Source organism: Cololabis saira, chromosome 11, assembly GCF_033807715.1.
Source record: "Cololabis saira isolate AMF1-May2022 chromosome 11, fColSai1.1, whole genome shotgun sequence".
NCBI lineage: Eukaryota > Metazoa > Chordata > Actinopteri > Beloniformes > Belonidae > Cololabis > Cololabis saira.
Window position 1 is genome coordinate 39,904,637 of NC_084597.1, and position 13,507 is coordinate 39,918,143.

General features: G+C 43.2%; 1 protein-coding gene across 2 annotated transcripts; it reads left to right on the top strand.

Annotated features, from left to right (window-relative positions):
- The first annotated feature begins 2,520 nt into the window (after positions 1–2,520).
- LOC133454765 (zinc finger protein 260-like) lies at positions 2,521–10,721 on the top strand. 2 transcript variants are annotated; one of them, XM_061733487.1, is made up of 5 exons: positions 2,521–2,805; positions 7,414–7,591; positions 7,682–7,774; positions 8,177–8,242; positions 8,324–10,721. In XM_061733487.1, exons 1-5 carry the CDS (start codon positions 2,602–2,604, stop codon positions 9,607–9,609), a joined length of 1,827 nt encoding a protein of 608 aa, XP_061589471.1. In that variant the 5' UTR covers positions 2,521–2,601; the 3' UTR covers positions 9,610–10,721. The 2 variants fall into 2 exon arrangements, with proteins under 2 accessions (XP_061589471.1, XP_061589472.1); XM_061733488.1 differs by having other exon boundaries at positions 8,327–10,721.
- Positions 10,722–13,507: the final 2,786 nt, after the last annotated feature.

The following is a 13,507-nucleotide window of genomic DNA, read 5'->3' on the forward strand; positions in this document are numbered from 1 at the left end:
CAACTTAAGAGCTCAAGCAATACAATTCAACCATACCTCCTGAAGTTTAGATAGAAGTCATGTCAGGATATATTTGTTATTGTGCAGAATTAAAGGTTTGTCTGTTATGCAAATGGAAGCAACAGAGTCCTCTCATGTTCTTCTCTGAGAATACGTGTGGCCTTCTTCTTGTGTCTTCTGAGCTGACAGCAGTTTGATCATCAATGACTCAGTTCAGCAGGAACAGGAGTTTAGTCAACATGCAACGTTTCATCATTGAATCAATGTAAACAAAAAAAATCAGATTAAATTGTTTCATGTTAAATAGCTGGGGAAGTATCTATCCATCCATCCATCTATCTATCTATCTATCTATCTATCTATCTATCTATCTATCTATCTATCTATCTATCTATCTATCTATCTATCTATCTATCTATCTATCTATCTATCTATCTATCTATCTATCTATCTATCTATCTATAAAATATTCAAGAAATAATGTCAAAATTAGAAAGTCCATACATTTGCATAAATACGTTGTGACACCACCCACAACTCTCCACGTCAAACCATTCAAAAGTTATGGCAGAAAATAGGGACTATCAAATATCGTCCAATCAGAAGAAGGGGCGGGGCTAATTCATGCCAACGAAGGTCAAGTAGTACTCAATACCGAGTCCGATGACACCACCCACGACTCTTTATATCACACCATTCAAAAGTTATGGCAGAAAGTATGAACTATCACATATGGACCAACCAGATGAAGTGGGGGCGCGCTTTTTGGCGTCTAGTGTCGCCACGGTAACGCTTTTGACTGAGAAAAGTAATGTGGGTCGTCGCAAGATGGAGATGCACATTTTGATGTATAACACACTTGGGTGCTCGTTACGGTTCGGGCGAAGAAGCGGCTGAAGAAATGGCATAAATTTCGCCAAAATGACACGATTCATTCAAAATGGCCGACATCCTGTTCGGTTTCGGCCATGGGGCCAAGAGACTTTTCTTTAAGTTGCGACATGATACAGGTGTGTACCGATTTTCGTGCGTCAAACCGTATTGTGGGGCTTGAGGCACAACGTTTTCCGGAGGGCGCTGTTGAGCCATTAGGCCACGCCCATTAATGCAAACCATGAAATATCAAATTTATCGCCAGGCCTGACTTGCGTGCAAAATTTGGTGACTTTTGGGAAACTATCAAATATGGACCAATCAGATGAAAGGGGGGGCGCGCTTTTTGGCGTCTATCGTCGCCACGGTAACGCTTTTGAAAGAGAAAAGTAATGCGTGTAGTCGCAGGATGGAGACGAACATTTCGATGTAAAACACACCTGGGTGCACGTTACGGTTCGGGCTCTGAAGCGGCTGACACGATTAATTCAAAATGTTCAAAATGGCTGACTTCCTGTTCGGTTTCGGCCATGGCACCAGGAGACTTTTCTTTAAGTTGTGACATGATACAGGTGTGTACCGATTTTCGTGCATGTACGTCAAACCGTATTGTGGGGCTTGAGGCACAAAGTTTTTTCTGTATGGACCAATCAGATGAAGGGAGGGTGCGCTTTTTGACATCTAGCGTCGCCGCGGTAACGCTTTTGAAAGAGAAAAGTAATGCGCGTCGTCGCAGGATGGAGACGCACATTTTGATGTATAACACACCTGGGTGCACATTACGGTTCGGGCTTTGAAGCGGCTGAAGGAATGGCATAAATTTCACCAAAATTACACGATTAATTGAAAATGGCCGACATCCTGTTCGGTTTCGGCCATCGCGCCAACAGACTTTTCTTTAAGTTGCGGCATGATACAGGTGTGTACCGATTTTCGTGCATGTACGTCAAACCATATTGTGGGAGTTGAGGCACAAAGTTTTCTAGGGGGCGCTGTTGAGCCATTTTGCCACGCCCATTAATGCAAACCATTAAATATCACATTTTTCGCCAGGCCTGGCTTGCGTGCAAAATTTGGTGACTTTTGGGGCACGTTTAGGGGGCCAAAAAGGTCCTAGTTTCGTCAGAAGGATAAAGAAAGAAAGAATAATTCTCGCACTGTAAGTGCTCGGGGCCTAAAAATGAATGAAAGAATGGGATATTGGACATCATTTTTCCAGAAAGTGATTTGGCTCAACTTTGCACTTTGTATGTTATGGGAAAAGGGACAGTGATAAGTGTGAGAACTGTGGAGTAAAAGAACACAGTGAACATATTCTAATGTATTGCAACAGATATGAAATAGAAAGAGAAAGGCTACAGGAAAAAGTCAGAGAGGCAGGACATGAGTAGAATTTGAGGAGGATACTCGGATCAGAGGGAGAAGAGGGTGAAATCACCAGAAAGGCACTAATTAATTTCTTAAAAGACACTAGGCTGATAAATAGAATTAAACAAAGGCTAAATTAAATGATTTTACACACTCTTGTACAGTAGGTGGCGGTATGCACCTTAAAGTTGTTTGCGACCCGCCAATAAAACAGAGAAGAAGAAGAAGTAACTGATTCACATGAATCACATGAAGAAGAAAAAACTCCAACAACAAACAACATGCCGACTCACTCCCCGCCAAGGGTTGTGTTGTGATAGGTTTTAAAGTTACAATCAGACTCCCTGAGCGGCTCGGACCATGCTCCACCTGGACACCTTTGAGACGCGGATGCGCATAGTGATGGAGGCTCTGGCGGAGGCGGCGGTGGTGGAGCTGTGCAGACTTGTGAGCCAGTTCTCGGCCAACTCTGCCGCCGCTGGAGCCCGCGCCGGGGAGACCGGGGAGACCGGGGCCACGTGGAGCCCCGCCCCGGGGGAGCAGCGCTCTATCACGGATATAAGGGTAACACCGCGCCGCTACGGTATAAATAAAAGTCAGGTAGACAACTACCGCAGTTGAATTGGTTTGATATTGGATATTCGACATTAACACCCATAAAACTTGTGATACAAACCACTGATTTTGGTCAAACCATGTGATGTGTTCATGGTCATATATCACAAGAGAGTAATTATTATAAAATCATATTATGGGCTGATTTAATGACGTTTAATGAATTCAACACCCATAAAACAATTGGTGTTATGTATCAAGTTTTATGGGTGTTGAATTCATCTCCATTGTTGAATTCATACCATCCCCTGCCTCATCATCATCTGGGCTTGCCTCGACGCGGGGCCCCACGGCTGCTTGAGACCCGGTCGGATCGGTGATTTTTGTAACAAATTTATCAAACGAGTCTTTCAGAGAAACAGCTGACCCCTGACAGTCATCTGATTTTATTCGGCTGCTCCAACTTCTCTCTCACTCTTCCCTCATCATTGCAGCAAGCCCTTATGTTTGGCATGGTGGTAGCAGAAAGAGTTATTCTTACAGACTGGAAATCAGTTTCTCCCCCCTGTTTCAAGAAGTGGTTGAATGACATGGTATCTTGTATCTACCTGGAAGAAATCCGGTATACTCTGTCAGACACCCGCTACAAGTTCCTGGATACCTGGGGACCCTTTATTGAGTATATTAAAGGAGACCTATTATGGCATTTAATGTATATTTTAAACAGGCCTTGAATGTCTTAAAAACAATCTAAAGCTTGTTTTTTCTACATAAATCATAAATCCAGCCTGTGGGCCCTGTCACTAGTTTTACCGCTTCTAACTTCTTTTTCTGCGCCTCATTTTTAGGGAAGGGGGGGGTATGATAATGAGGCTCTGTGCTGATTGGCTCCCTGAATGACGTGTAGCAGGGGAGGAGAATAAACCTGCTCCGCCAGAGCAGCCCGAGCCTGTAAATAAATACAACACTGAATTTTCACAAATGGCAACTTTATTGTTAAAAAAATAAAATATGAGTTGTATATAAATAACATTTATGCACTATTTAAGCCGGATCTGCCCGGCGGAGTCTGAACGCTGGCCGCGGAGCCAAGCCAGGCGCCCGGGAGCAGCGCTGCTGGATCAGCGCGCATCACCGCGGCTTTAACCGAGAAATATGACCGGTTCCCACCGGCCGGGACCGCAGGAACCGGCCTGGACTGGTAGCAGGGACTCCCAGGGACCGACCAGCGGAATTTCAGCCGGATCTGCCCGGCGGATGGTGCGCGACGGGTGCCGCAACTCCACGGCGGGCGCACAGATCCGCTCCGGAGCGCATCCGCGGCGCATCGCCCGTTACCGGGGATCAAACCGACAGATTTGCCTGAAAATCTCGAAGGGTGAAGCTGGTCCAGGCTGGGACAGACCCCCGAGGACCCAGCTCCCAAATCACCCGGGAACCTGCATGATTTAACCTGGATCCGCGGCGCTGCGGCGCCGCGTCCGACTGGCTGAAGGATGGACCGCTCCAGTCAGAGCCAGAGAGCTGGTTGTGGGCGTGGTTTCAGCAGCGGAGGCTGAACCTATGGAAATGAGCGCCTATGGTGACGTCACCCTAGGCGCAGATTCAGAATGGCTCAAAAAAAGGCCACGTGACACTGGGGACTCAGTCCGGCGGGGGTCAGAGAGCTTGCAGAAATTCATGGTATTTTGTCTCCCCTGTGCTGGCAGGGTGAGGGGAGACCACTTTATATATGTTAAAACAAGAAAAAACGTGTTTTTCATAATAGGTCACCTTTAAAAATGGTAGACATCGCCCTCTGGACCAGTGATGTTGGATTCTTCTCTCCATCCCATGTTGTCTTGTTTAGTCCACATTAAGCTAGACACAGTCAAGTCTCTGCCCCCTTGTCTACGCTTGGACCTTGGACCTGAAGGCTTTTTTTTCTTTATTGAACACAATAAAACAACATAGAACAGTAATTAAACAGCTTCTCGTAAGGATGATAGTATAAGTAGACATAATATGAGATGCTGTCAAATATAGAGCTATATAGAAAAACAATTAACTATATATTGAAATAAAAAACAATCAGGGGATTTAAAAAAGTGCAAACTATAAAAGTATCACAGTATTTAAAATCGGGCAAACACAAGTGCCAAAAAGAGGAGCAAAGACTGAGGCATGTATCAAAAAAGTCCGCATAGAGTCTTGTTGCAGTTCCTCGACTGACCGATGGGGGGGTTGGTGAAAATAAACATATTTACAGTGTGATTCAAAAACTTATTGTGGTCTTAATCGTTTGATTTCACACCCAAGACAACTATGAAGGGGCGTACAAAGGAAAACAGGCTTCAAAACCGGTCTTCAGAAACCAATGGGTCACGTGACCGAATGCTCGGTCCATACAGTCTATGGTTAAAACATACATAGGTCAGAAAGTAAGCCCTCAGGTGAAATAAAAAGTCCTTTTTTTTTTTTTTTTTTTTTTTTTTTCCCTTGTCTGCACACATATTATTGATTGATACCATGACGGTAGAAACCAAAAGTGTATATATGTGCATTATTACTGTATGTAATATATACATATATATATATATACGCACACATATGCGTACACATACATAAATATACACATACAAACCCAGTGTTTTTTTTTTTTTTTTTTTTTTTTTTGGGGGGGGGGGGGTGACGACATCCACTGCCAATCCAGGAAGCAGGAACACACTGAGACACACGTCAAGCACTGGAAATCTGCAACAAAAAACCACAAACAAAGCACGAAACCGGCACGGAGCCATCCAAAACACGAACAGCAATCGACCTAAATCTTGAGATCTGATCGCAGTCTGAGCTAAGCTATCGCTACCGCTACCTAAACCCAAAAACTAGAGAGCCAGCATGCAGGTGAACAAGCCAGTGTGTATGTCTATGTGTGTGTGTGTGTGTGTGTGTGTATGTATATGATCGTGTGTGTGTGTGTGTGTGTGTGTGTGTGTGTATGCATGTGACTAAATGACTATGTGTGTGTGTGTGTGTGTGTGTATGCATGTGACTAAATGACTATGTGTGTGTGTGTGTGTATGTATATGATCGTGTGTGTGTGTGTGTGTGTGTGTGTGTGTGTGTGTGTGTGTGTGTGTGTGTGTGTGTGTGTGTGTGTGTGTGTGTGTGTGTGTGTGTGTGTGTGTGTGTGTGTGTGTGTGTGTGTGTGTGTGTGTGTGCATGTGACTAAATGACTATGTGTGTGTGTGTGTGTGTGTGTGTGTGTGTGTGTGTGTGTGTGTGTGTGTGATAAACCAAACAAAGCTCCACCTGAAGTGTATCTATAGTGGGGGAGGGGGGGGAGCAACCCCGCCACCCGCGAGACCAGAGGCCGACAAGGAAGAGCCCGGAACCCAGGCCACCGGCAACCCCACAGAGGGGAGAAGTAGGAGGGAGGCAACCCACCGCCTGCGAGGCCCCCCCCCCACCCGGCGGCGGCCGAGGGGGCCCGCGGGCGGGGCCCCCACGCCGCGGAAAGAAGCAGCCAGGGATCCCGTGGCGGCGGACCGCGACCCAGGCAATCCCCGGCCACCCGGTCCGGGCCGGACACGCGGCCAGGAGGCCCTCACCCTTCAGGCCAACGACCCCCATCCGGCAGGGGGCCAGCCTGCCCGGAGAGACAGAGCCGCCCCGGCCGCCGACGCGGGCAGGCGCACCCGTCCCCCATGAAAGTGGCCCTCCAAGACCAGAGGGGCGCCCCGCCGTAGAGGCAGCGGGGGGGACCGGAGACGGGCCCGGAGAGAGGGAACCCCCCAACAAGGCGACACCCGCGCAGGCCCGACAACGGAGGGCCCCAGACCCAGGCATCCCATTCATTCATCCATTCTGAAATAAAAAGTCCTTTAACTACATTATACATAAGGCCCATGAGTTGTCGAGATGGAAATGACCCTGCGGTTTCGTTCATTTACGTCTTTTGTCAGAAATGGAACAAAATTAAAATGAACCGAGTTACCGTAATAATCTTTAACAAATGAAAAAATAATTTACAAGATGTACATTTCAGAGAAACCATCACAAAATTTTTTTTTGTATTTCATCCTACTTTAAATTCTTATCCTTTAGCAATAATGTTAGGACTGTTTTAGGACTTTAACTTTTTTTTTCTACCAAAGTAAAACCATTTCAGAAATAGCTCTATCACTTAATACATAAATCGGAATGATATTAGCAGAAAACTGTAATAATTGTAGAAAAGACTGGTTATAAATTGCAGCATTGTTACATTTAAATCTTCATTACCACACTTCGTTCAACCGTTTACCCATCTCTTCTGATATTAGTTATGTTGAGATGCTTTTCTTTTCTATTATTTGACCAGCCTGCAATTTGCTGTTTATTTGTTAACATTAACATCTTGAATTTAGTGACCAAGCCGAACACCCTAACATTAGTCTTAATAAAGAAGGAGAATATATTAGGTTTAAGGAGTCTACTTTAATGTAATTCAGTTATTATTCCCAAGTATTTGCATGAGAGTTAATCCTCAGACAATTTTTTTGTGTCTGTTGTGTGGGGGTTTGATGTACTTATGAACTAAAATTAAGAAAAGGCTGTAATTTTTGATGTCCTTTTTCATCCATGACTTTACAGAACCAGTTTTCATCCCTCATGGAGGCTTTCAGCAGAGGTGCTATGGAGAAAATCTTAATGATATTGAAAGTATCCATGTGTGAGGCTTCTCCTGTTGAGCAGAGGGCTGCGCTTGACGATGAGTCTGTACGGAAAAGCACGAATCCAAAGCCGGAGCAAAGCTCTGGGCCTAGAAAAAGTAAGCCACCTGACATCTAAAGCAGGTTTTTACTTTCACACACTTGGATTTCTCTTAATATTAAACCATGATTTTGCTGTAACACGACAGAATCGGTGGCCAAGAGATTTCACCAGAAAGGAAAGAAAATCCAGGAAGGATTCCAACCAGCGTTAAAAAACTACGATCATATATATTGCAGAGGTATTTGGCTGCTGTTGTATCATTCCTGCACTGAAATCCCTGAGAAATACCAACTATAAAGCTTGGTACTGTTCTGTTTTTTTTTTTTAACTTAGATTTGTAAATGGTGCTGAGTTTATGCTTCAATTGATAAGAAATAGAAAATGCAGATCTTTCAATTTTCAAACATTTACATATCAAAACATGATATGTTCCTTAACAGATTTTATAAGTTTATAAATACAATCTCAGATGGATAGCATAAAAAAGTGTGAAAACATAATGTACAGATATGGTTAGACCTAGGTAATTTATTTAAAAGGTCACCCTGATTTGTAAAATCTTACAATCTATAAAAATATACATGAAGTGTGACAATTAAGTTCATATGTTATACTTTATATGCTTTTTCTGTTCTTTCAGAAGAGCAGCAGACTGACAGAACGGCAGCAGCAACAACAGCGGGTTCAGAGTCAGACACAGAACCTGGTATCTGCTGTTTCTTTACATGTGAGCGTTCACTGTGCTAAGTTTATTCTTGGATCTCTGTTTCATCTTAGTTTGTCCCAGCAGATGCAGCTGTGTGTGAGGAGAGTGACTCTGGACTGCTGTTGGCGATTGAAGTGGTTTCACCTAAGCCGGTCCCTGAATCAGCACCCAGTCCTTCAGATAAGTCTGGGATCAAGAAAAAAAAGACCAAGGCAGGCTTGTTCAAATGTCCTTCTTGTGGCAAAACATTTGTTCGGAAGTGCTTGATGGAGAGACACAACCTGACCCACACCAAACCTCACAGTTGTCCTCAGTGTGGCAAACGTTTCTCCGTAATCCGTGGACTAATAGCACATTCAGTAAAACACACTGGAAAGAAAGCTCACAAATGCTTAGAGTGTGGGACAGAGTTTGCTTACAAGTCTACATTAGATAGACACATGCGTAGGCACACTGTGGAAAAACCAGTCACCTGCACGTGTCCGCTGTGTGAGACTCCCTTTTCGGGGAAGCTGGAATTCCAGCGGCATAGGTGCGCCGCGTTGAAAAAGACATTTGTTTGCTCACTTTGTCCAGAGACATTTGAATGCAGACAGCGTTTAGCAGATCATGAGAATCTCCATTCGGGAGTCAGAGATTTTGTCTGTGAAATATGTGGTGACGGGTTCCTCTCGTTAGCATCATTAGCCATTCACAGAGTCACTCACATGCAAAAGAAAGACTGCTGTGACATCCTTGGCCTTGGATGCAGCGACATGAGAGTCCTGAAGAATCACCTGAGCAAACACACTGGAGAGAAGCTTTTCACATGCGAGATCTGTGGCAAAGGTTGCAGCCACCAGAGCGCTCTGAAGCACCACATGCTGACCCACACTGGAGAGAGGTCTTACATCTGCGAGACCTGTGGCAAACGCTGCAGCCACGCCAGTGCCCTTCAGAACCATATGAGAATCCACACAGGAAGGAAACCCGGGGAAAAGCCATCCTGCAGCATATGCAGCAAAATTTTCAGCTCCACAGTCAAGCTGAAATACCACATGAGTGTCCACACGGGAGAGAAGCCATACGCTTGTAATCAGTGTGAGAAAAAGTTCACAAACCCCAGCAATCTTAATATGCACAAGAGGATTCATTCAGGCGAGAAGATGTATGGATGCAACATCTGTGGCAGGAGGTTCACTCAGAGCTCCAGTCTCAAGCTGCACAGACGAATCCACACTGGAGAGATGGTTTTTCACTGCACAGTCTGCACAAAAGGATTTTTATACAGAAAAGATTTGAAGAACCATATGAAGGGTCACCTGCCAGCGGAGGCAGGAGATGGAGAGGCTGAAAAAACTGTGACTACGTTTACATGCAGTCAATAACCCTTTTGTAACCGGAATATTAGCAATAACCCGGTTGTACATGGCCATCTAAACACCAATAACCAATAACTTTGAATAACTGGAATTTGCTCATATTCCGGTTTTTAAAAACCCGAATATGACCCCTGGGTTACTCCTTTTCTAACCCGAATTTTGACTGCATGTAAACGTAGTCTGTGTTACAAATCTAGAAAAACTTTCATCTTCAAGATCTGTAAATATGGTTTATGTTTGCATACACTCCAGATTTCATATGTCTTTGATTTGCACTGTTTTACAATATAAGTTTGAGCTGACAGAAGTTCTGCATCTGTGTGATTATTCATTTATCTTGAGTTTATGCTCAAGAATATTTGAAAAGATAACACATAGCCTACATTTTAATTTCAGTTCAATTTTTTTCTTTAATTTAAATGGTAAAAAACAATACTTTTTGTTTGTGCATTTTAAACAACTTATCACAAGACAAAATGCATTTCAGACAATGTGACTATTGAAACCGTTTCTCATTTTCTCTGCCAAATGTCTGCTATTTCATCCCTTCTCAATTATGTATGTATTTATCAGCTGTGCTTTGTACACAGTTGATAAATATAATGAAAGGAGTATATTGCAACTACTAGTGGATATGATAAACTAATAAATACTGATGATAATATGTAATTGCAGAAAAGTTTTTCTTTAACCGAATTCAGTCAAGCCTAATATTAACTACTGTAGTGTGTCAATTCGTCCACTAGATGGCAGTGAAGTATCAGCACAAAAGCAGCAATCATGTTGAACCAAACTCATTTCATGCTCGGTGAGACAACAGGTGTGCATACTGTTTTTTGTTTTTTTCTGTTTTAAAAAAAATATATAAATAATGCATGGATGGATGTCAGTTCAGAGCTCTGTGCCAACTCACATCATCAACATCATCAACAAGATTTTGAAAAGGGGTTGAACGTTTGTTGATAATCTTTGAGTTTGTTATGGATGTTTTATTTATTCATTCATTTATTGCTTCATTCTTTAAAAGCATCAACCAGTGCAAAATAAGTAAAGACGATAACTATCAGTGCAGAATTGACTTGACCATGATGGATTAACTTTTTCTGGGCTCTTATTAAACTGGTTATCTTCAGATATTGTCTGACTGACTAGTATTGGTGCCAATTGCGGCTGCAGTGGCCCATCTATTAGTGCATATGGACATTACAAAATAAATAAAAAAATCATCCCTGTGCACACCCACACAGTTTTACAACCAGTGGAAGTTACTGGCTGTTAAATCCACATCTGGCTGTGCGGTTAATTGTCAGGAGGGGTCGACCAAGTGCCAGAGGTGCAAATGACTCACCTGGCATTGGATGACATACACATTTATGTTCCTGTCACGTTATGACATGAATAAATAAAACTGACGTACATTTTGATGAATGTACATTTTGTTATGTTATAGCCTTATTCCAAAATGGATTCAATTCATTTTTCTCCTCAAAATTGTACACACAACACCCCATATTGACAATGTGAAAAAAGTTTTTTCGAAAGTTTTGCAAATTTATTAAAAATACAAAACTAAGAAATCACATGCACATAAGTGTTCACAGCCTTTGCCATAAAGCTCAAAATTGAGCTAAGGCGTATGCTGTTTCCACTGATCAGCCTTGAGATGTTTCTACAGCTTATTGGAGTCCATCTTTGGTAAATTCAGTTGATTGGACATGATTTGGAAAGGCACACACCCGTCTATATAAGGTCCCACAGTTGACAGTGCATGTCAGAGCACAAGCCAAGCATGAAGTCAAAGGAATTGTCTGTAGACCTCCAAGACAGGATTGTCTCGAGGCACAAATCTGGGGAAGGGTACAGAAACATTTCTGCTGCTTTGAAGGTCCCAGTGAGCACAGTGGCCTCCATCATCCGTAAATGGAAGAAGTTGGGAACCAGCAGGACTCTTCCTAGAGCTGGCCGGCCGTCTAAACTGAGTGATCGGGGGAGAAGGGCCTAGTCAGGGAGGTGACCAAGAACCCTATGGTCTCCCTGTCAGAACTCCAGCGTTCCTCTGTGGAGAGAGGAGAACCTTCCAGAAGGACAACCATCTCTGCAGCGATTCACCAATCAGGCCTGTATGGTAGAGTGGCCAGACGGAAGCCACTCCTTAGTAAAAGGCACATGGCAGCCCAAAGGCACCTGAAGGACTCCCAGACCACGAGAAACATAATTCTCTGGTCTGATGAGACGAAGATTGAACTGTTTGGTGTGAATAGCAGGCGTCATGTTTGGAGGAAACCAGGCACCGCTCATCACCAGGCCAATACCATCCCTACAGTGAAGCATGGTGGTGGCAGCATCATGCTGTGGGGATGTTTCTCATCACCAGGCCAATACCATCCCTACAGTGAAGCATGGTGGTGGCAGCATCATGCTGTGGGGATGTTTCTCAGCGGCAGGGACTGAGAGACTAGTCAGGATTGAGGGAAAGATGAATGCAGCAATGTACAGAGACATCCTGAATGAAAACCTGCTCCAGAGCGCTCTTGACCTCAGACTGGGGCGACGGTTCATCTTTCGGCAGGACAACCACCCTAAGCAACAGCCAAGACTTCAAAGCAGTGGCTTCAGGACAATCTGAGAACGTCCTTGAGTGGCCCAGCCAGAGCCCAGACTGGAATACGTTTGAACATCTCTGGAGAGATCTGAAAATGTCTGTGCACCGACGCTTCCCATCCAACCTGATGGACCTTGAGAGCTGCAAAGAGGATTGGGCAAAACTGCCCAAAGATAGGTGTGCCAAGCTTGCGGCGTTATATTAAAAAAGACTGGAGGCTGTAATTGCTGCCAAAGGTGCATCAACAAAGTATTGAGCAAAGACTGTGAATACTTATGTACATATGATTTCTTTGTTTTTTATTTTTAATAAATTTGCAAAAATCTCAAACTTTTTTCATGTTGTCATTATGTGGTTTTGTGTGTAGAATTTTGAGGAAAAAAAAATTTAATTAAATTAAGAATAAGGCCGTGTAACATAGCAAAATGTGGAAAAAGTGAAGCGCTGTGAATACTCTCCGGATGCACTGTAGGCTATGTATATGTGTGTGTGTATGTATGTATGTATGTATGTTTGTATGTATATATATATATATATATATATATATATATATATGAATGTTTGTGGTTGTGTATATATGTATGTATACATACAGTATTTACATGTTTATCTCTGAGAAACATGTTAATTAAAGGTAGTTTTAGTTTCTCATACACAACGGAAGCAGCAGGAGAACAGGGCCACCTGTGAACATCTGTTGACCGATCTGGTAACTTCCAGAAATGTCCAACTGCATGGAACTGCACTGCAGTTTAAATAAAACCGTTTTATTGCTTTTAGTAGAACCGTTAGGACAGCTGTACTTCATTATTGTTTTTAATGATGTTAAACTATACAGAGTGTTCCTGGTTTCTTGTCAGTGGTTAAATCGCAAACGCAGTCCCGTCTGGCACAGACATTAGCTCATATATATTTACCAGTATAATCATTGCATTCAAAAACTGTTGTTAAAATATAATCGACTCATTGTTTACATGTCATGTTTGACAAATTCTGTTTTTACACTGATATCCTACAATACAGCTGTTCAGGAGAGTTACTGATGTGGTTCTCTAGTACAGTACAAGTAGATCAAGCTAAAAGAAACACAATCATGAGCCATCGGATGAATCCAGACAGAGTTTCCAATCTGCCCGATGCAAATGACACACCACTCTCAACACTCTTCTGAATTAGCCATTTCCCCTTTTACATAAAGATTGTATCCAGATTGTTTCACCCCTGTTATGACCTCTGAAGGTGGAACAGATGCGTAACGAAAGTTTTGTCTTTCCACCTCACAATACAAGGTATTGATTTGAT